General features: G+C 46.6%; 1 protein-coding gene across 1 annotated transcript in view; it reads left to right on the top strand.

Annotated features, from left to right (window-relative positions):
- Positions 1 to 24,563, top strand: part of mical2a (microtubule associated monooxygenase, calponin and LIM domain containing 2a) — a 179,713-nt gene that overhangs the window by 57,421 nt on the left and 97,729 nt on the right. Inside the window, exons 2-4 of the mRNA XM_084337133.1 lie at positions 6,773 to 7,189; positions 15,522 to 15,729; positions 18,789 to 18,905. Of these exons, the coding sequence (XP_084193259.1) occupies positions 6,926 to 7,189; positions 15,522 to 15,729; positions 18,789 to 18,905 (589 nt within the window). The 5' untranslated portion in view covers positions 6,773 to 6,925. The remainder of the gene's footprint in view (positions 1 to 6,772; positions 7,190 to 15,521; positions 15,730 to 18,788; positions 18,906 to 24,563) is intronic.

Here is a 24,563-nt window from a genome sequence, read left to right as displayed (position 1 = left end):
CGTGGCATTGGAATGCAGGCTCATTGAGCCCGGGCCAGGCTGTCTCCAGTGAGAGGCCTCTAGGGTTTATGTCACACCAGACCAGCCTGGAGGCTGACAGGATGTGTGGAGTTGTCTGTGGATCACTAGGTGCAGACGACGGTCTCTGGTCACCAGGGTGAATGGAGTTGTCTGTGGTAGTGATGCACCGATGTGAAAATTGTGGCCGATACCGATAACTGATATTAATATTGCTGTTCTGGCCGATACCGCTATTTACCGATGTCGATATCTCTGTATAGAAAACACTTTTTTATGATAATCAAATAAAGAGCAATTTTCCAAAACTTTTTTTTACTGACTGATGATGATTTTGAAACTATTTAAGGCCAAAACATGTAAAAAGAAAAAAATATATAAAAAAAATAATATATATTAAATGTCGGCCCATATCGGCCCTAGCTTGATATCGGACCGATACCGATGTGTAAAAAAACTGCTATATCGGCCGATATTATATCGGCCGCCGATATATGGTGCATCACTAGTCTGTGGATCACTAGTGCAGGAGGCGGTCTCTGGTCACCAGGGTGAATGGAGGTGTCTGGTGTTCAGCAGCTCCACGTCCCCACGTCTCTGCTCTCAGTGCTGGCATCTCATTTCTCTGCTGAGATTAGTGTCTGTAATGCAATACAACAACAACAAAACAGGATGCAATCAGCCAAACAGGATCTTGTGCAAATTGAAGAGTTAATCTTAGCATATTGTGACAGATCCCATGCCTCTTGAGTAACGGGCGACAGTGGCTCAGGAGGTTGGTAATCAGAAGCTTCCCGGTTTGATTCGGGCTCCTCCCAGCAGCGTCTCAAAGTGTCCTTGAGCAAGACACTTAACCCCTAACTGCTCCCGATGAGCAGGTTGGCACCTTGCATGGTTGCCTCCGCCGTCATGCGTGTGAGTGAATGTTTGAATGTGTGAATGTGAGGCATAAGTTGTAAAGCCCTTTGGATAAAAGCACCATATAAATGCATGTCATTTACGATCTGCCCCCAGTACACCTCTAAAAACAAGCTTGTGACCCAGGGCAGAATATATAGCCACCGATTTAAAACACATAAACTAACTTTTGCATTGGTGGACTTATGTTACATTCGATTATAACTCGGAGGTTGGAAATTCCGAGTTCCTACTAGGAGAAATCAAACGAAACTGGCTTGTCAACTCAGAGTTCCTATAGTCGCAAACTCGGGTAGGTATGATTTCTCGACCCCCAGTTCAAGCCTCACATTTCAACATGACCACTCACATCGTATACATGTTAATGTTGTTATTAGTTGTTTTAATAGTACATTTGAAAGTATATTAGCTATATGTCTATACGCTGTAAACTTCAAGCAAGACAAATTGTAAGAAACAATCACCAAAAATGTTTAGCGTGTGTGTTCTGACTTCGTAGCTCGATTGCATGTATGTCGCAGATGACTCGTTTCTCACTTAGCCCCAACTAAAGCTCCCTCCATCTACTACCGTATTGTCATGAAAGAAGTTCATCTATCAATGAGGAGCATTTCACCGTCTACACCTGTTTCATAGCAGACATTAGATTAGATTGAATTGCGCAGCACAATTACAGTACAACGAAATTAATGCATCTAACCAGAGCGCAAAGTGCATACAGTGCAACATGTGACTATGTGGAGAGTATATGACGAAGCTACAGAGTAAATAGGCTAAGCTAATGTATGTACAGTATTATTTATATATATATATATATATATATATATATATATATATATATATGGTACAAGTATGATACATGGGGCGACAGTGGCTCGGGAGGTTGAGAAGTCGTTTGGTAATCCGGAGGTTGCCGGTTTGATTCCCGCTCCTCCCGGACAGCGTGTCGAAGTGTCCTTGAGCAAGACACTTAACCCCTAATAAATGCTCCCGATGAGCAGGTTGGCACCTTGCATGGTCGCCTCTACCGGTGTGTGAATGAATGGGTAAAATGTGAGGAACAAATTGTGGATAAAAGCGCCATATAAATGCTCCATTTACCATTTACACCGTGGTAGTAAACCATACTAACCAGTGGTATAACTAATAATATACAGATGGTGGTGGTCATGGACGTTGTGTCACACAGCTCCATTTAATGAAACAAGCAGAGTTACCACTTTCCTCTGGAGCGGGAGGGAGAGGTGCCAGAGGACTGAACCCTGGAACCCTGGTGTAATGGCAGTGACCTCTGACCTCTCCTCTGGCCCAGCCCTTCCCTCTCCACAGGCTTCTCCCAACGACCCATGGACAACTTTGCCTCTGGCTAAAAAGCACACATGTATTATAATTTGTCCATGTAGTTTTGATTTCCATTTTCCAGAATATTCTCTGGTGTGATGGCAGATTAGCGTGGGGGAGAAGTTATTTCTCATTGTGTAACTTCCAATGCAACTTCCATCACTATAAGCATATTGTGTGAAGTTGGGATGGGCATGGGCAACTGCACTGACTCAGCATACCCAATTAGATTCTCTTCTTCTCTGTTCAATAAATGTAACCACTTGGATTTGGTTTCCTTATTTATTTGACTCATAAATTCTGAATATTTGTCTAGTGAAGGCGAGGATCACAGAAGCCTTTCAGGCTGCGTCATGAGTGAGCTGACCTCGGTTAACCAACATGTTTTTTTATGGAATATTCAAATATTTATATGCCTTCGAATCCCGGTCCCTTGCCCCTCTGTCCAGTGTTCTGTTGCCCCTCTGTCCAGTGTTCTGCTGCCTCTCTGTCCAGTGTTCTGCTGCCCCTCTGTCCAGTGTTCTGTTGCCCCTCTGTCCAGTGTTCTGTTGCCCCTCTGTCCAGTGTTCTGCTGCCCCTCTGTCCAGTGTTCTGTTGCCTCTCTGTCCAGTGTTCTGTTGCCTCTCTGTCCAGTGTTCTGCTGCCCCTCTGTCCAGTGTTCTGTTGCCCCTCTGTCCAGTGTTCTGTTGCCCCTCTGTCCAGTGTTCTGTTGCCCCTCTGTCCAGTGTTCTGTTGCCCCTCTGTCCAGTGTTCTGTTGCCCCTCTGTCCAGTGTTCTGCTGCCCCTCTGTCCAGTGTTCTGCTGCCCCTCTGTCCAGTGTTCTGTTGCCCCTCTGTCCAGTGTTCTGTTGCCCCTCTGTCCAGTGTTCTGCTGCCCCTCTGTCCAGTGTTCTGCTGCCCCTCTGTCCAGTGTTCTGTTGCCCCTCTGTCCAGTGTTCTGCTGCCCCTCTGTCCAGTGTTCTGCTGCCTCTCTGTCCAGTGTTCTGTTGCCTCTCTGTCCAGTGTTCTGCTGCCCCTCTGTCCAGTGTTCTGCTGCCTCTCTGTCCAGTGTTCTGCTGCCCCTCTGTCCAGTGTTCTGTTGCCCCTCTGTCCAGTGTTCTGTTGCCCCTCTGTCCAGTGTTCTGCTGCCCCTCTGTCCAGTGTTCTGCTGCCTCTCTGTCCAGTGTTCTGCTGCCCCTCTGTCCAGTGTTATTCTGCCCCTCTGTCCAGTGTTATTCTGCCCCTCTGTCCAGTGTTCTGCTGCCTCTCTGTCCAGTGTTATTCTGCCCCTCTGTCCAGTGTTCTGTTGCCCCTCTGTCCAGTGTTATTCTGCCCCTCTGTCCAGTGTTATTCTGCCCCTCTGTCCAGTCTTCTGTTGCCCCTCTGTCCAGTGTTCCGCTGCCTCTCTGTCCAGTGTTCTGCTGCCTCTCTGTCCAGTGTTCTGCTGCCTCTCTGTCCAGTGTTCTGCTGCCCCTCTGTCCAGTGTTCTGTTGCCTCTCTGTCCAGTGTTCTGCTGCCTCTCTGTCCAGTGTTCTGCTGCCTCTCTGTCCAGTGTTCTGCTGCCTCTCTGTCCAGTGTTCTGCTGCCTCTCTGTCCAGTGTTCTGCTGCCTCTCTGTCCAGTGTTCTGCTGCCCCTCTGTCCAGTGTTCTGCTGCCTCTCTGTCCAGTGTTCTGCTGCCTCTCTGTCCAGTGTTCTGCTGCCTCTCTGTCCAGTGTTATTCTGCCCCTCTGTCCAGTGTTCTGCTGCCCCTCTGTCCAGTGTTCTGTTGCCCCTCTGTCCAGTGTTCTGCTGCCTCTCTGTCCAGTGTTCTGTTGCCTCTCTGTCCAGTGTTCTGCTGCCCCTCTGTCCAGTGTTCTGCTGCCCCTCTGTCCAGTGTTCTGCTGCCCCTCTGTCCAGTGTTCTGTTGCCTCTCTGTCCAGTGTTCTGTTGCCCCTCTGTCCAGTGTTCTGTTGCCCCTCTGTCCAGTGTTCTGCTGCCTCTCTGTCCAGTGTTCTGTTGCCCCTCTGTCCAGTGTTCTGTTGCCCCTCTGTCCAGTGTTCTGCTGCCTCTCTGTCCAGTGTTCTGTTGCCCCTCTGTCCAGTGTTCTGCTGCCCCTCTGTCCAGTGTTATTCTGCCCCTCTGTCCAGTGTTCTGCTGCCCCTCTGTCCAGTGTTATTCTGCCTCTCTGTCCAGTGTTCTGCTGCCCCTCTGTCCAGTGTTATTCTGCCCCTCTGTCCAGTGTTCTGTTGCCCCTCTGTCCAGTGTTATTCTGCCCCTCTGTCCAGTGTTCTGCTGCCTCTCTGTCCAGTGTTCTGCTGCCCCTCTGTCCAGTGTTCTGCTGCCTCTCTGTCCAGTGTTCTGTTGCCCCTCTGTCCAGTGTTCTGCTGCCTCTCTGTCCAGTGTTCTGTTGCCCCTCTGTCCAGTGTTCTGCTGCCTCTCTGTCCAGTGTTCTGTTGCCCCTCTGTCCAGTGTTCTGCTGCCCCTCTGTCCAGTGATATTCTGCCCCTCTGTCCAGTGTTCTGTTGCCCCTCTGTCCAGTGTTCTGCTGCCTCTCTGTCCAGTGTTCTGTTGCCCCTCTGTCCAGTGTTCTGCTGCCCCTCTGTCCAGTGTTCTGTTGCCCCTCTGTCCAGTGTTCTGTTGCCCCTCTGTCCAGTGTTCTGTTGCCCCTCTGTCCAGTGTTCCGCTGCCTCTCTGTCCAGTGTTCTGTTGCCCCTCTGTCCAGTGTTCTGTTGCCCCTCTGTCCAGTGTTCTGTTGCCCCTCTGTCCAGTGTTCCGCTGCCTCTCTGTCCAGTGTTCCGCTGCCTCTCTGTCCAGTGTTCTGTTGCCCCTCTGTCCAGTGTTCTGTTGCCCCTCTGTCCAGTGTTCCGCTGCCTCTCTGTCCAGTGTTCCGCTGCCTCTCTGTCCAGTGTTCCGCTGCCTCTCTGTCCAGTGTTCCGCTGCCCCTCTGTCCAGTGTTCTGCTGCCCCTCTGTCCAGTGTTCTGCTGCCCCTCTGTCCAGTGTTCTGTTGCCCCTCTGTCCAGTGTTATTCTGCCCCTCTGTCCAGTGTTCTGCTGCCCCTCTGTCCAGTGTTCTGCTGCCCCTCTGTCCAGTGTTCTGCTGCCCCTCTGTCCAGTGTTCTGTTGCCCCTCTGTCCAGTGTTATTCTGCCCCTCTGTCCAGTGTTCTGCTGCCTCTCTGTCCAGTGTTCTGCTGCCCCTCTGTCCAGTGTTCTGTTGCCCCTCTGTCCAGTGTTCTGCTGCCCCTCTGTCCAGTCTTCTGCTGCCTCTCTGTCCAGTGTTCTGCTGCCCCTCTGTCCAGTGTTATTCTGCCTCTCTGTCCAGTGTTCTGCTGCCTCTCTGTCCAGTGTTCTGTTGCCCCTCTGTCCAGTGTTCTGCTGCCTCTCTGTCCAGTGTTCTGCTGCCCCTCTGTCCAGTGTTCTGCTGCCTCTCTGTCCAGTGTTCTGCTGCCTCTCTGTCCAGTGTTCTGTTGCCCCTCTGTCCAGTGTTATTCTGCCTCTCTGTCCAGTGTTCTGCTGCCCCTCTGTCCAGTGTTATTCTGCCCCTCTGTCCAGTGTTCTGCTGCCCCTCTACCTGTTTAGCAGTCTGTCCATGACCAGCACTACAGAATAATGGTCCGCGTTGCCTCCTAATCATAAACGATCTTTGGTGCTGCAAATAAGCACTTTGTACTGTATAGAACCATTTCAGAACCCAGCTCCTTCTCTGTATTATTCACTGAAAAATATTAAACTACTTACATTGATAGCATTGTAGAGACAGTATGAACTCCAGTAGGGTTCAAACTATAGCAGGCACACATCCAGTAATGGTTCCACACCAATTACCGTAGCCATGACCTAATATAGCCCACAAAGAACTCCCGAAGGTATATTATTTTTTACAAGAGTGTAGTGCAGCATTAACTAGGATTTCTGATCATTTGCAAGGAGGAATGTTTTACCCCTATAGCCCTATTTCCTACTTTATTCTCTCTCAGCACAATCCATGCTGTTCTTCATACTGGATATACGCAGCTTCGGCTAGTTACTCACAGTGACTATTTTGGGTGCGCTGTGGAGTAGGATTCAGCATTTATTTATTGTACAGACTGGAACGTGGCCCCATTATTACTTTATACTGGTTCTGTGGCTAACTAGCCCGAGCTGTATGAAGAACAGCAGGGTTATGCTGAGGGGCCAGTCGACAACATCATTGGTAAACTATAGAAAACACTGCTACGGGTTCAGAATGATGAACTTCCCCTTCGAGTCGACGTGGATGTGTGTTCAGAGTGTTTCTATTTTGAGATCTGTGCGGTCGACTTTTTCACTATATTCAGCCGATTAAATATAGCCATGGTCTTGTGTTGTATATTGTAAACTTTATTACCGGTGGTGACAAAAGACTGTGACCAAATATGCAATGAAGTACAATGAGTGAAACTAACCCAGTGAAATAAGACTGATTGTTTCAAGCTCACGATAAGTAATTGGTCAGGGTTCCCCACGGCATGAGATGACATCAGACCCTGTGTTTTCTCTTGTTCTCTGCCACACCAGACCGGCCATGATGACGGTTGGGGGCACGACGTCGAGGGTGTAGCCTCAGCGACAGCTGGCGGAGAGGACTGATCCCAAGGAGGAGGAGGAGGAGGAGGAGGTGCAGCGGCCCGACGCGTCTCCTCCGCTGACCGGCTCCAGACTGTGTGGACGATGGGGGAGACGGAGGAGGAGAAGGGCCGGGGGGCGGGGAAGCTGTTTGAGAACTTCTGCCAGGCCTCCACCTGTAAGGGCACCCTGCAGGCCTTCAGCCTCCTGTGCAGACACGTGGACCTGGACCCACTGGACCACGACACCTTCTACAGCAACCTGAAGGCCAGGGTCACCAGCTGGAAGGCCAAGGCCCTCTGGAGCAAGCTGGACAAGAGGGCCTCCCATAAAGAGTACAAGAAGGGCCGAGCCTGTGCAGGCACCAAGGTAAGCTGAGCAACAGCCTTTTTTTTTTTTTTTGATCCACTTTTTCTCCCATTTTTCCATATTTTTCTCCCATCCCAATTTCGTATCATCCAATTCAACCCTCCCCTGTCACGAACGCTGTTTCTTGCCTCCCACAAGCCGGCTGCAATGTGGACTAAGTCATACATAGCACAAGTCCCCTCCGGTACTTGAGGTAACAGCAGTCGCATCTTTTCACCTGCGCAGCTCGATCTCTCAGTGGTGAGGAGTAACGCGTGGGAGGCTCACGCTGCCCCCGACACTTCCTGATTCTACTGCGCAGGCGCACCAACCGACCTGTAGGAGTCGCTTGTTCACAACGTTCGATCCCCACCCTTCAGTTTCCCACCCCGTAATACGGCCAATGTGTATTACTGCGGACGACCAGCCAAACTGAAAAACAATGTGGAGAGCTGGATTCGAACACGCGAATCCTAGCGTCTCCACACTGGTGGCGAGTGCCTTGCCCACTACACCACCTAGCCGCCCTCTAAGCAACAGCCTCTTATGGAACAGTGCTTAATCTACACCAAACATACTCTCCAGGCCCAATCAGAAGACAGTGGTATTCATAGAGAATGAGAGAAAACATAGCCGTCACCATCACAAGCACACCCTTCAGTAAATTGAAGCAGAGCCGTTAAGCCCAAGATTTGTCTGTGTAGGCCTACATGTAGGCTATATAAATAATGAGCATACAGCCATGCACAAAGATATACCCATATCTTAGATATACTATATAGTCCAAGAATAGCATGTTCTGATTTAAAATAATATCTACTTAAAAAATATAAACACAACCAAACATTTTCAGCTCCCGAATAATTATTCCAATGAAATAAGCAAAGTGAGCAGGGAGGACTAATAGGTGATGCTCTTATGTCATTGCTCGGGTTGGGATTACAACCTGAGCATGACATAAGAGCAAAATGGCCACGGTGTGAATATGGTCAATATTCCTGATTCCAGATGGAACCTTGAAGACACAGAAGCAGTAGTTCTCTGAACAGTTGGAATAGTCATATGACTATGGCTCATAACTCTTTTATGATTGCAATTTTTTACGATGGATCATGATCCAGGCCAGTGGCGGTGCCTGCATGAAAGGCCTTATGTTGTGCCTTTTCTCAATACTTTTCACATCTGTAACCATATTTCATGCAATTTATCCCACCTTAGGAGTGTTATATTATAGAGCGCTGTGGCTGAGGCAATGTCACGGCCATCATTTAAGACACAGTAAAGCCTCTACAATGCACTTATTCTTTCACTATACCGGCTGTACAGACAGCTGAGGAAACTCGACACACACAGTTGTGCAATGCATGGCCCTGACTCTGCAGTCGCTGGACAGGTGGTTCATCACAAAGCAAGGCGATACCCTCAGTCAGTCACAACTGAATGCTTTCACTGCACAGAGAAACAGACAGCATCACTCAGCGACTGTGATTATTTCCCCAGCTTATACCGAGGGGCAGCTTTTTCTTTTTTACGGGCTCCTTCTACTGTAATAGGTTGGAACTATGCCCACATTGTTATTAAAGTGTGTTTTGAAGTGCTTGATAAACTGAGTATTTTTTTTTAGTTTTCTCAGATTTCAAGTCACCGTCTGTTTTCATCTCAGAGGCCGACGATCTGGTGCCACCGAAGATGTCATTAATCTCTCGGCAGAAACACGGCAGTTGTTTCCTCATTCTGATAAATCGCCGGAAAAGTGTTGTAAAATATAAAGTAGAACTCTACACCCGGCTGAACCACCTGGCACACGGCCAGTGGATTATGAGTATTATGTATTAAAAACTCACACAGCTCCTGTAGATTAATGAGGGTTTTTTTGTCAAAGGATATCTGGTTTCTTTTGTGTAGGATTGAAGCATCTCCTATTTAGTTTCCATTTGAAGTACAGTGTGAGGGGCCTTCTGACTGTTCTGATTAATTACAGGGCAGACCATCTGCCACTACTTGATGAATGATTTATTTCTTCCCAAGCCAAACCATGACCATTTTTTTTGTGGGGGCTCCGTTCCTTTACGGGGAAAGATGTGATATCGCTCTGCAAGCCACCCTCAGGATTCCTGCCGGAGCAGCAATCTGTGTAGGACGTCAAGTCATCCCTGGTTTATGGTCTGATACAGCTGGCTATAAAGGCGCTGACTCACTTACGTTTCGGTGCTCCTTTAGAACTTTTTTTCTTTTTCTTTTTTTAATAAGGAACAGAATGGAGACCAGTTAGCCTATTCTTTTTATACATGCTGCAAATGCATGTGTAATCCATTCCAGACACAATTCACCATGCAAACAAGAAGAAGTGAATTGTTGTTAAACTGAACTGCTGGGATAATGCGGCTCTTCTTATTCTTAGGTTGTAGCGCCTTATTCGACTTCATCAGTATCAGAGTTACCGTCACATGCTCCTCTACGCGTGTGTGTGCGTGTGTGTGTGTGTGTGTAAGTATGATAAGAGAGAGAGAGTTCTTACAGGGTTTCGCTGCTGCTGGACAGTGTCAGATAGTAGGGAAACTATTTGTACTGACTGTGTTCTGGAAGACGGTTACAGTAAGTGTGCTGGAGCGTACCTTTAGTTTACCAGAACACAGACTTGTTTGCCATAAAGGGACAGCCTTATGTACAGTATAGCGTGTGTGTGTGTGTGTGTGTGTGTGTGTGTGTGTGTGTGTGTGTGTGTGTGTGTGTGTGTGTGTGTGTGTGTGTGTGTGTGTGTGTGTGTGTGTGTGTGTGTGTGTGTGTGTGTGTGTGTGTGTGTGTGTGTGTGTGTGTGTGTGTGTGTGTGTGTGTGTGTGTGTGTGTGTGCGTGCGTGCGTGCGCGCGTCCGCTTCACAATAGGTGAACGATGAAGATGTCTCACATTTTATTTGATCACTTCTCTAAAGCCCCTTTCACACAGGAGAAAAAAGCTGGCTTTTTCCCGGCTTCATGTTCTGTGTGAACCAGAAAAGCCACATTTCAAAATACCACCTTTTTGTCCGCTTCTCTGTGTGAAAAGGGCTTAACTTTATTAGACAGCAAATTCTGGAGAGGCGAGTTTGCATTCCAACATCCTTGTGTTGACACATCGCTGATCAGTGAGGAAATAACTCCCTTCTCATTCATCAAACGCATTTCTAGCACGTGTGTCTTTATACAGGACACTTGGACAAGAAATCCTTCAGGAAACCATACTGTAAATCTCTCTCTCTCTCTCTCTCTCAGGTTGACTTAGAATTACAGAATTAAGGCGATCTTTCCTTAATGTATTTTCCCCCAATAACCCCAGGTGATATTGTTCAGGTCGGTCTCTCCAGAGTCATAAATCTCCCGCTAGATGCCCTGTAATTGGAACACATTGTGTTGTAAACATTTCTCTGCGTCATCTCCGGGCAACACCTTAACAGATGCTTCTATGTATGACTTTGTGAATTCTCCCTTCTGATGGCCAAACCCCTCACCACGCACCTCATGCGGTTCTGCACAGAACGTCTGATAGGTAAGGTATGTGGTTCAGGTTGTTCTGAACTCTCTTGTTCTGATTACGGTGAAGTGCAACATGCCTGTCTGTGAGGGTCGCCGCCAGGTGCCAGTTCTTATTGTGATTGACTTGAGAGTCTGACAGCATGACACCTATTATGACTATCATGCCAGCCTATTTTAAACTGAATCAAACCGCACTTTTTTACTCTATCTAATCTATTCTATTTTATTATTTGTATTGTTGAAGAACTGTGATTTGCCTAACCTTGCTACCTCTCTCTCTTTTTATTTACATTTTAAATTTTTATGCTCGCTTATGCCTATATTTTTTTTTACTGTTGTGAAGCACTTTGAACTGCAACCTCTGTATGAAAAGTGCTATACAAATAAAGTTATTATTATTATTAGGCAAAGCTAGCATCAGTCACACACACATGCACACGCACACACGCACACGCACACATACACACAGGTATATAAACCCAAAATAAGGGCATAACAGTTGCACTTGGAGCTGTAGGTGTTCCTGCCACCGCAACCTGTGACTGTCTTCCTCTATTATTGGCATAGAGGACTTCATAGTGTCCTACACTTATTTTTTTTTTAAAGATCTCAGTAATTTCTCAGGATAGCTTCTTGTTTGTTGTTCTTGTTTACACAGAAGGAGTGTATGCTACGGGTCAGGAACTCCATACTCATATATTTATTTTTAAATGGACACGTTGATGAGCGTGAACTCTTGAGTCGCTCGGAGGTACACGCCCTGCACAATAAGGGTTTGACTGACAGATTTGGTTCAGCAATAAAGCTGAACCAAAGGTGAAAGGTGACCCGGGGGCGGGACACACCGGGAGGTTCACGGGTGGGGAGTGGACAGGAAGTGCTGTGTGTCCTGACTCAGCAGATCTGGACCGAGCCCTCAGGAAGCCCTCATATCTGTGATAATAACACATCAGCGCGTGGAAACGGGCGAAAAACAACTTCTCTGGTGGCGCTATGGCTACAGATCAAAACAAAACAGTGATAATCTGCACTGTCTCCACGACACATTGTGAGAGTTGTAGTTACGTTACATCTGAATAAATATACATAATGGAGCCCTGTTCTTCCTGTTCCGTTCTGGAGTGTGTCTCTTTACCAAAAATGTCAAGCTGAACGTTATTGTTAGTGTTACTCTTACTTTTACGAATCTCCCTTGGGATCAATAAAGTACTTCTATTTGTTGATCATTAGCAGGTTAATATGTTCTATTGCAATTAATTGTATTACATAATGTGGGATCAAAGCAAAGCAGGCTATTCTCGCTCCTCGCTCCACAATGATGGAACAGCTGAAACCAGGCCAATTGTCCGCCGTCTTATCTGAAAGAAAAAAGAAAAACGAACCTTCTTACTGTCTTTTTACTATTATGTACCCTACTACTATGCTACTATACTTATACTACACCCTATCATCATGCTAATATGTCTATACTAGGGGTGTAAAGGTACACGTATCCGTACCGAACCGAACAAGTTTCAGTGTGTACCATAACGTACCGAACGGCTGTGTAGTGTACCGAACGAATACAACGGTATGTTAACCACTAACGACCGCCCACCGGGGACTGTTTTTTCCCCACAATCTAATATAATAATTATTATATATATATTTTTTAGTCGATTATTAATTTCAATATAGAATATTCGTTGACAGCCCTACAAGTACAATTAGTTACTGCACACTACATCACCCCTGAGTGGAACATGGAAAGCCAAACTTTCCCCCACTGTACCGAAAACCTGTACTGAACCTTGACTTCAAAACCGAGGTACGTACCGTACCGTGGTTTTTGTGTACCGTTACACCCCTAGTCTATACCAGGGGTTCCCAAACTTTTCAGGCCAGGGCCCAGAAAATAAGGCGTCAGAGAGCCGCGGCCCAATGCACATCGTCAGGCTTTTATTTTTTATTTTTTTGCCAGGCGACCGATTTTTTAAGCCAAATATCACTTCAAGCCTATTAAGTTAGTTCAAGTTAGTTATTAATTTATATGTGCTATTTATGAGAGGGCTAACTTGTTGCAAAATAATAATGATAATAATAATAGCCTCATTAAAATACTATTGTTGCTTCGGTTGTTTTCAGCGTTTTATGTGCATAATCTGTTATTTAGTTTGAAATGTTCGTTGAAATAAGTAGATTTTTCGTTTTTGTTTATTTATTAAGTTAATATAAAACCATATAGTCACATTTTAGAATACAATAGAATAGAATTTTAGAATACAACTAGAAACACTGTCCTGGCCTGCTTCTAAGTTCAGTGGCCTGACAAAAAAATAATAATAAAATAAAAATAATTTTTTTTTTAAATCCCCCGCGACCCCGACTTTGGGAACCCCTGGTCTCTACTACTATGCACTCAGAGTATAACACTCAAGCGTGACACTATTTGACGAACAACACCACGGACCCTTAGCTGCTAGAGATGTGCCCCTCCTGCTGACTTGTTGTTCACAAGTTGCAAGTCTCTTTGGATAAAAGCGTCGGCTAAATGACAATGTAAATGTAGATTACATTATGGCTGCTAGCTACATTTCCTTTGGCTTGTGTTAAAAAGCTCATTCTTTTTAATACCCTGTCATTATGAGAGGAACTGAGGCAGCAAGTGATCCTGTCCGGGCAAAGTCCCCCACCACCTGGGTTTGCCTCTCACCTGACAATTACCTCATCGTCATAAACCCCCCCCCCCCCCCCCCCCCCCCCTCTCCCTTGGCTAGAAATGTTAGAAATAATCATCACCCACATCCCCCTCTATTTGCATACTAATACTTAATCACACGCACAGGGTGCGATTGAAGCTAGAATGACTAAAGCCAAATCTTATTTTTTATTACTGGGAGCAGAAGCCCTTATATGGACTGATCTGGTATTTTGGCCAGAGTGCGCATGCAGCTCTATAAACAGCCCCCTGGGGAGAGGAGAGCGTTTTCAAATCTCACCCCTGACTCACGTGGCCCCCGGCAGGGAGAAAGCGGGGGGGGGGGGGTGCAAGAACGACCAAAATGAAAAAGTACTAACAGGAGAATGCGTGCTGTTCGATTTAGCGGCGCAGAGCAACAGAAACGTGATCACGTCCCGAGGCTGAAGCCGGCACCGACACATGAGTGTGTCACAATATTGTTGTTGTGAGTGAGCAGCACCTCCTCTGACTTCCTGTGTGCCCTGTAGGCAGATGCACGTGGTGACAGGAAGTCTGTCCTGCTGTTCAAATATGTTACCAGTCTCTGCGTATATTGGGGTGAATTCAGAGGTCAGGCCAGTGACAGCTCATGGTGCTGTGTACAGAGTGAGTGGGGATGCATGGATGGATGGATGGATGGATGTGGATGGACAGAGGAGGAAATTCAAGCCTGTAGATGCAGGAGTCACCCTGGGTCATAGGGTCGAGGATGGCTGGTTGTTAAAAGGGGAGCTAAAGCCAATGATTGGTTATGGAAGAGTCAGCAGGAACTACTGTCTGATTTCAGAGTGTGATTTTGTCTGGGGGAGAAATCTCAATATAGAAAACAGACGGATGGACAGGCAGACAGACAGACAGACAGACAGACAGACAGACAGACAGACAGACAGACAGACAGACAGACAGACAGACAGACAGACACAGACAGACACAGACAGACAGACAGACAGACAGACAGACAGACAGACAGACAGACAGACAGACAGACACACAGACACACAGACACACAGACACACAGTGAGAGAAAGAGTTGAGGTGAGAGGGGAGAGGAGGGGGGCAACTCATGCTAACACTTGTAAATTCTCCCTTTTATCCTCGTCTTCAGAGGATGAAGTCATGGTATTACCACACATTCTCAGACGAACGCTCTAACCCCAAAAAACTGACATCATGCTTACTTGAGTGAGGCAGATCTATGAGTAATACCTTTTAATATGACAAGCCTGTGATAAATGTTTAAGATTAGGGAGGGTTCTGGCAGACATTTCCTATCTTGCAAAGCGGGCTTGAATAACCTCATCTTTCATCTGCCTTAATAACAATTGGTAGGGTGGCCCGTAGCGGTGACCGATTTGAGACTCCTTGTCAAAGTGACCTTGCGTAAGACATTGAAACTTGATCTGCTTCAGGGGGACCGTGAAGACCAGACCCCACACATTGACATTTCTGGTGATGAATGCATACATCATGTATGTTTATCTGGGGGGGGGGGGGGGTGTATGGAAAATGCCATTTCAATGATTTATTGTGATGATGATGATGATGATGATGATGATGATGATGATGATATAATGTAAATACACACAGAGGGTTATAAACTCATCTGGACAACTATTTATTCTTACTGTATATATTTTGTATATATATCTATCCACATCTGTCTGTTCACATAATCCTTTTACACATCTGTAGATACTATATCTATATCTACTCTTACTAGTTACACTGTATGACTACTACCATACTGTCTTTATACCTGTATCACTGTACATATTAATATTACAAATATGATTAGCACTGCCCTCAGTATTATTTTTTTATTTATAAAAAAATTTATATATTTTATACCCATTACATTTGCACTCTGGTTGGATGCCAAACCTCTTTTCATTGTACTGTACTTGTGCTGTATAATGATGACAATACATTTGTATATATAACCTAATCTATTTCTATAGAAGTAGAGTTTTCCTCTGTTTTGTTGTCTTTATAAACCAGTAATCATTTGACACTGTTCTCCAGAACGCTGTCCGACCTGATTTACAGTATGTGACTGTGATGGGTATGTAGGTGTAATATGTTCCTCACGTGTTTACGAGGTCCTCCTCCCCCTCTCCTCTGCAGTGCCTCATCATAGGAGGGGGGCCCTGTGGCCTGCGGACAGCCATCGAGCTGGCTCTGATGGGGGCCAGGGTGCTGGTGATTGAGAAGAGAGACTCGTTCTCCAGGAATAATGTTCTCCACCTCTGGCCCTTCACCATCCATGACCTACGGGGCCTGGGGGCCAAGAAGTTCTACGGGAAGTTCTGTGCGGGTGCCATAGACCACATCAGTGAGTTATCTCTCAGATACAGCGTGTTTCAGTTATATTCTTTTTAGAGCGAGAGAGATGTCATCTGTATACGTGAACCATGTATTTCACACTGGAATAGAGTCGACCCTACGGCCTAAATGCCATTGAAATGTGTTGTATGTGTCTAAGAAATGTGTTGCTAGCACAAGAGACAACTTTTTAAATGATTCCTCTGAATTCCTCTGACCCATTCTAACAACCACAGGCGCCTGATGGCCAGCACCTTGGTCAAGGGCAATGGCTGGAATATACCTAGCATGCATGTCTTTTTTTGTGGGAGGAAACTGGAGTACACAGAGGAAACCCAAACACACACATTTCCCAACTTCACACACTTATCGCCTCTGAAATAAATAATTCTGAAACTAATCACACGCCTTTCTATCCAAACCAATATTAGATCATTTAGAGCAAGGGATGAGCAACTGTATCAAATGCTTTAGAAATATCTACAAAAAGGGCAGCACAGTGTCTCTTTACATCTCAGATATCATATAATTTTTAACTAATGTAATAATGGTGCCAATGGGTAGCCTTTCTGTCACCATTTATATCAATGATGTAAGCTCTTCCTTGAATGGTAGTCAAGCCCATCTTTATGCTGATGACACTAGTGTGTATTGTATTGCGGACTCTGTGCAACTGGCCATTGAGAACTTGCAACTTTCATTGAATGTTCTTCAGGAAGAGCTTATTAATGTTAAATTGGTATTTAATGCCAGTAAAACTAAATGTATGCATGTTTACTAGAGCCAGACTATTGATTACAATCGTTTGCATATTATCTAGTATTGAGAGAGTCCCTGAGTATAAATATCTTGGCATCTAGCTTGATGAGACATTCACATTTAAATACCATATAGGCAATCTTGCCAGCAAGCTGTAACAGAATATTGGATTGTTGAAGCAGTTTTCTTTATAGACGTGCTGCTGCTTACACTCTTAAACCACTTGACTCTGTCAATCACTCAGATGTATTACTGGTGACAGGTATGACACTCACCATTATCTCCTGTATAATAAAGTTGCTTGGTCTTCTCTTGCGGAGACGCACAATAATCATTGGTAATTTTGTCTATTTATAAGCCCTTATTCATAAGCTACCACCTTACATCACAATGTTGCTGGATTGGAACTTTAGACCTTATCTGACTTGCTCAAATGACTCAAGATTTTCAAGATTTTGGCTGGGTGGCGTAGCGGAGATTGCGCTCATCACCAATGCAAGAGACTCCGGTCTCGACTCCCCGAGTCAGCATTGCCTGTGGCTTGGGCCAGTCGTCATACTATCTCAATTGACAGAGGTAGCGATTGGAAAGTCGATGGGTGGGGTTTGGACGTTGTGGACAGCGACTCCTACAGGTCGGTTGGGTGATGCCTATACAGCAGAGACAGGAAGTATCGGGGGCAGTGTGAGCCTCCCACGCGTTACTCCTCACCACTGAGAGTCTGCGCTGTCTGGTGAAAAGATGCGACAGGCTGCCTCCTCGTGTACCGGAGGGGACACGTGATGCAAGGCTTCTATCCTCACTACAGCCGACCAGTGGGAGGCATAGTCTAGCAACGTTCAAGACAGGGGAGGGGAGAATTGAAGGGGAGAATTGGCCATACGAAATTGGGGATGGGAGAAAAATAAGGAGAAAAAAGTGGATACAAAAAAATTAAATAAAAGATTTTCAAGATTTCAAGAGGTTTATTTGTCACATACATACCAGCGCATACAGTGAAATGCGGGTGGCCATGCCCACTTTGATTGTGCAATAATACTAAATAATAAAATAGACATAATAAACAGGTAATAAAATAGACATAAAATAGGCATGATAAAATAGACATGCTAAAGTCCTGAGATAGTGCAATACAATGTTAGCTACAGATTAAGGAACTGGGTCATATGAATGAATGAATGAATGAATGAATGAATGAATGAATGAATGAATGAAAACTTTATTTAACAGATTGCAGAATGGGTACAATACAGTACGGCTCAATACACACAATTGTTAAGGGGATGCAGACCAGAGAAAGACGTTTGTCTTGTTTACATCAGGGTCCCCCACTATACAATATACAGTTTTTACTCTATATCCTTATGCTATACTTGCTATTTCTAAACTATACTATACAAGAACCACATCAGTTCTTTCCTTAAAGTGACCTTTATTTTCCTTGTTGCTTTAAGTGTCCTTTCCATTTTTTTGCTGCTTAAAGTCCCTCAAGCTTGTTCTGATATCAGAGATCTTAGAAGGGTGTGGAATAAAGGTATTGATTTTCCCCACAAAAATATTATGATTGTGAATGATTTAATCATTAAAGAAATGTTGTCCGTTTACTGATCAGATGCTCGGTTACTGAGGAAATAGTGAAAATAGCGAATATTTCTGAAACTGGAAGTCATGATTTCCCCTGTTTATATCTTCATAGTAATATTCATAGTAACTTCTTTTTTACTTTAATATAATAGAGTACTACTTTTTGTAGATTTCCCATACATAGATTTTGAATTTGCTTTGTCACACAACAAAACATTCACTAAGTCAAAGGGGTAAATACTTTCTTACTTTTCCAAAACGATCCTACTATTTCTATTGACCTGTGTTTCTTTTCATTGCATTGCTACTGCTGCCACTCTCCAACATATCAAGTCAGTAGTAAAGCCACTGAAGGTAAACTTGCCACCTGCTCTTAGCAACAAAGTGCTGAGCTGGCAAGTGTTGCTGTTAAGACAATGCAAGTGTCAAGAAGGCCAAGTTTATATGTTTGTTTATGTGTTAAAATGTAACAAATGGTGACTTGGATGCTGCAAGCAGCAATACCGCAGTTCTCCAGAACGCTGCAAGCAGCAATATTGCGGTTCTTCAAAACGCTGCAAGCAGCAATACCGCGGTTCTCCAGAACGCCGCAATCAGCCATACCGCGGCTCTCCAGAACGCTGCAAGCAGCAATACCATGGTTTTCCAGAGCACTGCAAGCAGCAATACCGCACTAGCGCATTGAAATGCTCATGGTATTTGTATTGTGTGTTTGTGTTGTGGTAGGTATTCAGCAGCTTCAGCTGATGCTTCTGAAGGTGGCCCTTATCGTCGCGGTGGAGTTTCACATCAACGTGGAGTTTGTTACGCTGCAGGAGCCTCCAGAGGACCAGGAGAATGAAGGTCAGTTCTATTTCATTATGGCTTTTGCTCAGCATCATCTGCACTGTACTTCACTTCGTGCACGAGCACTGAATAAAAAATTCCACCATGTATCTTCCCAACATTCGTCTGGCCACACCCCCATCCGCTTACCTTCATAAGCCAGGGCTCTACAGTGCGACCAAATTGCTCGCATATGCCCCTAAAAATATCTGCGTGCGAACATGCAAAATCAAGTGCTCGCACGGCGTGCGAGTGGGGCTGGCGAGTGTAGAGCACAGCCTCATTCGTCCTTTTTTTTCTCCGCTGCGAGAATCTTTAAAAAACTACAAGTCCCACAGTTCACAGCCGCATAAACGTTCCAATCACAGTAGCGTTTCCTGTGGTCACGCGACTGGAAACTCAAGTACTGTTTAGCGTCAGCATAGAGCGTCAGTGTCTTGAGTCAGACGCTATAGCAATGTCGAAGCCCATTAATTTTTATTTTGCGAGAAAGATAACGGGGAGTGAGAAGTCAGGCGAGGCAGTTAACCAAGATACTGACGCTAGCCAGCATGCTAGCGAAGCTAGCAAGGCTACACCCACTACTACCCCCACTGTAGCACCCGATGTACCCACTGTAGCTACACCCAATGTACCCACTGTAGCTAACGAAGCTACACCCAATGTACCCACTGTAGCTAACGATGCTACACCCACTGGAGCCGGAGGGAAGACGTACAAATTTAACGTGAATTGGCTAAAGATGTTCCCATGGCTAGAGTTCGAAAACAATCACATGTTTTGTAAATATTGCAGAGGGCAGAAACAGGCAGGCAATACGCCCTTTGTGTCGGGAAACCCGCACCTGAAAAGAGATTCAGTAGTCAAACACAACGTCTCGCGGCGGCACATCCAGTGTAGAGATTTGTACATATTGAGAGAGGAGAGACCGTCCGGCACGGTGTCAGCTGCCTTGGGGAGGCAAGTACTGATATCAGAGCAGGAGACGAGGAGACAGCTAAAAATAAAAATGAACATAGTGTACTTCATCGCAAAAGAAGAAGAACCGTTTGACTTTGGTGCTATTGCACAGTTCCGTTCCCAGAACATGCACATACTATGTACATTTATTTTTATTTAAAAAAATTTGAGTTTGTTTAGCACACACACACACAGTGTGGGCCAGTGACTTTGGTGCTATTGCACAGTTCCGTTCCCAGAACATGCACATACAGAGTACTACTGTACTATGTACATTTATTTAAAAAAAATTGAGTTTGTTTAGCACACACACACAGTGTGGGCCAGTGACTTTGGTGCTATTGCACAGTTCCGTTCCCAGAACATGCACATACAGAGTACTACTATGTACATTTATTTTTGTTTAAAAAATGTGAGTTTGTTTAGCACACAGTGTGGGCCAGTGACTTTGGTGCTATTGCACAGTTCCGTTCCCATTCGAACATGCACATACAGAGTACTACTATGTACATTTATTTTTGTTTAAAAAATGTGAGTTTGTTAATAAACTCGGTTACTAGAAAAAAATTCACTGTGCTCCTAAATTTCTTTGTGTGCTCCTAAATTTCTTTGTGTGCTCCTAAATTTTTTCATTTAGGAGCACCTGTGCCCCTAGTGAAAAAGGTTAGCGTAGAGCCCTGTAAGCAGGTGTGTGGTCACCCAGGGTGCGATCCACGAGGGGAGCCCGGTCCGCTATAGCTCCCCTAGATCAGACATCAGCTCCCCTGCAAACTTGATTTGCGATTTTTTGGGGGGTCTCTAAATTACTGAAAATAAATGCTACTTTTGCCATGCATTTCTCATTTTTCTGTAATTTTCTGTATCATCATCGTGTATAATAATAAACGTATGCTATTTTGGATGTATGATTAATGATTTGCGCACTAATTCACACGTAATATGGCAACATGCATGCTATTCTTGCAATTACCATTCGGAGCGCGGCGGCGCTACAGCCTGCACGGCACTGTCGGCACACATCAAACTTGACCCACTTTGTATGTAACCTGTGCTGTGGCTGTTACTTGTTGACACAGACAGTGATCGTTTTGACAGCCAGTAAAATGTCTAAACGAAAACAAGTAAGCCTAACCAATTTTGGTTTCACGAAGACAGTGAAGCTGACAGAGCAGCAGGAGGCGGGAATCGGATCATCTACAGGCGCAATTACACCTGCGGCTGGTGCTGCTCCGGTGGCCGTGGGGACTATTATTAGTATTACAACGATCGGAATTTTTTTATCATGGAATGTGCTGTGGAAGCCCAGCCCAGACCGTCCAGACGGCCGGACGGTAAGTGAGTTGTCTACTCTAACTCTACTCTACCTACTACAGGCTACAGACTAGTAACGTCTGCGATTACACAGTCCGACTCCTGAGCACTCCTCGCTGAGAGGCGCGCCGCGCCGCGCACCCCCCCCCCCCCCCCCCCCCCGGCTCACCCAAAGATCATGCTATGGACACACTGTGGTCACCTACTCGCCTCCTTCTTCACTTTCACCACAAGGAAGTGCCTTCGGTAGATCCCACACTTGACGAGGTTGTTAGCTGAAGAAAGTTGAGACGTGTTTACATTGTTGCTTGTTTTTTTCTTCTCATATATTTCGATCAAAAAGTCATAATGTCTACTTCGGGGAGTCGCGCTCGCAACGCTACTCTTCACCAGCGGTTCTCCATTTCCGCCTCCGTCGTGCACCTTGGAGCGGGGCTGAGACCTCTCTCGTGGTCGACAGCCACGCCCGGTAGGCGTCAGATGGGTAGTTTGCCTCTCCAAGGAGCTGGTGCACCTGGTCTGTTGGGCGGCCGGTTCCCTTGGTTGCGGGGGATTTGAGACGCAAACTTTTTGCGTCGGCTCGCTCCCGTCGCAAGATGGTGGCTTGCAGACGTGAACGGCCCGGTTTTGGTAAGTTGCTGGAGCCAGGTGAGGATGCGTCGGTCTCTACATGCCCGATGGAGACAGAGGACTACATGATAGAGGCGGACGGGTTCTTATTTGAAGGCCCAGTGGAGACATGTCTCCCGCCCGTCCAGGTAACACTGGAGGGGGGTGAGATGTCTCCTTGGGGCGCCTCGTTCGAAGACGTTGGGGTAGAACCTCTGACTCGTCGGCGGGATGCCCTGCTATCAGCCACATCGGAGTGTGGCTCCTTGACCAGTAGTAGCCTGCTGTATGTGAGGGATGCGGGCTTGGAGGAGGAAAGTCTGCAGGGGGAACTGCGTGCTTTGTTTCCCGAGCTCATGGCGGCGGCGGCAGTCGCAAACGGCGTGCCGATGCCGCAGCCACTGCCTGTTCCTGTCCCTGATGATCTCATAGGTCATCTATGGCAACGTCGCCCGGTGAGAGGGGTGGACGTTGTCTACCCATTTTTCCCCTCAATGGCGGCCTATGTCCGTCAGGGCCAGGTGGTCTCCCACATCATAGGCCTTACTCCTGCCTACGTGCAAGTCACGCGGGTGGCGTGTTTGGTCGACGGTATGAAGGAGGGCGTGCCACGGCTTGATAGGCCGATGGCGGCGCTCCTTTGTCCGGAGGTGGTGTGGGAGCCGTTACGGAAGCCGGTTCCCCAAGGGAAATCGGCGAGGCGGTTGGCATATTGGAGCGACCAGTCATTTATCACCAGAACACAATCTCTAGCTGCCGCATCTAACATCGCGCAGCTGGCAAGATTCATGTCCGGGATATTGACGGGCAGCACATCGCTGACTGATGTACAACATGACCAGCTCGCCCAGTCGGCAGGAGCCATCCTGCATCTGACTCAGCCGCAGGCTATAGCCGCTGGGAAAGTGCGCGCCCTGGCAACTCTGGTCCAGCGCAACCTTTGGCTGGAGCAGGCGCAAGTGCCGGAGAAGAAGAGAGTTCCACTTCTGACGGCAACCCTCTCCGATGCTGGACTATTCGGGACGGCCCTGCAATTGATGACCTCGACTTGCAGAGAGATGCAGGAGGAGCGATCCGTGCTCCAGCCTCATTTCCCCCCTCCCGATGTCGCCGGTGAAGTCAGATGGCCGCCACATCGTCGAGCATCTTCCGCCGTGGCCGCCGCTGCCACCACCGCCACTGCTGGACCTTCGGGGAAGAAGGCCAGGAGGAGAGAGGGCGCCTCCACTACAACAGCCGGCCCATCTACGCCCGGAGGCGACGGTAGGGATCGTCGAGACCAGCCACTGATCGTTTACCGTCCCTCCGGTGCTCCACGAGGTGGCAAATCCCGAGCGGCTCGTGGCAGGCGTCGCTAGGACCCCGTGACTTTTTCCCCCTGTGGTCCCCCCCTCTGTTTTTCCCTTCCCGGCCCCGCTATGATTTTGTTCAAAAATAAAGAGTCCCCTCTAAAGGGGGACTGTATTTTTTGTTAACAAACTGTGTGTTTATTCACCAAACATATAGATGGGGTTGCAACGTGTGAATCTTCGCTAGTATGGGTTGATAGGAGGGTTACATTCATGTTAGAGCTTAAGCAAGGCCTGCAGCCTACACTCGGTTGAAAAAGGGTTTTTTCTGCCTCGGCCTGAATCTCCACATAAAGGTAGAGGATAGTTGTGTGCTCTGTTGCTTACACAGTGATATTGAGCTACAACACTGTTGTGTTGGGTTTGCAGTAATGCTCGTATGAAAACGTACCACGGCTCTGCCGTTCTCTCTCTCTCTATCAATGTTTTTTCTGTGTTACAACATGGATGCGGGTGTAGGATTCACACACACGCGACTTGGTATTGTTATAAACCCCTGCTTGCGCTATTCATTAGCATTGCTACTAAAGGTATCATATGGCTAGTTGTTGTTGTATGCAAGGGTTGGGCTTGTGAGGGGGTACCGGATAAACCCCTCCTTCCCTCTTCTGATTGGTCAGGGGGTTTATTCCTCTCTTATAGTTCAGTCAGGGCCAAGCTGTTACACGGCTTGGCAGGGAGGGGGGGGGGGGGGGAGGGTTTCCCAGACTCTGCACCTATCACAGGCGTTGAGTCTTGGGTTTCCCCCCGTCGTAGCAGACGTCACTACGCACGTTGCTATTGGACGATGGCTTCCGTGAGTTAGACCCGTATGTAAGGTCTGTTATTGTCAAAATGTCGGGATAGAGCGTAGGAATTAAGATTCCACTACGCTCAATATACGCGTAACTTGAGTCGGTTGGTCACATGACTCAAGGTTTTTTCAATCTATGGCTCACGTGGGAAGTCTCTCTGGGGAGTTCCGTCTATCCTCTGTGGTAGGGATGACAGGATATAAAAATGTAAACAGTTTTTATCCTCGGCTGCGTCAAATGGGATTCATGTCAGTCGGTGTTTCTTTCTTTTTTAATAAAAGAGTGTGGAGTATATGAAGCACCACACCCTTCTTGTCGTTCTCCCAGGCGCCTTGAGGGATCAATGTGGGGTCTGGTTAGACTGTTCATTGATGTGTTTTGTGTCCCGACGCATGCATAGTGCTGGCTCGGGGTGTTTCTGATAAGAATCATGCGGGTGGCTAGTACGCCTTGGTTGCTTGTTATTAAAACAGCGTTTTTATAAAGCAACTGGGATGGGTTTTTTTTCCTCTTCCGAGAGCCTGTTACTAGGTCTCGACGGATTCTCGTTCATATCTGGGGGATGTTAACGGAATAGATCAGAACATAGGTAGAGGGGTCTCACGCCCTGGGGGTGGGCCACCGTGCACTGTTCAAACCGGGCCGTCTGGGTG

This window comes from Notolepis coatsorum (assembly GCF_963971535.1).
Source record: "Notolepis coatsorum genome assembly, chromosome: 20".
NCBI lineage: Eukaryota > Metazoa > Chordata > Actinopteri > Aulopiformes > Paralepididae > Notolepis > Notolepis coatsorum.
Note: the sequence above shows the minus strand (reverse complement) of the source record. Positions and strands in the feature narration are given on the sequence as shown.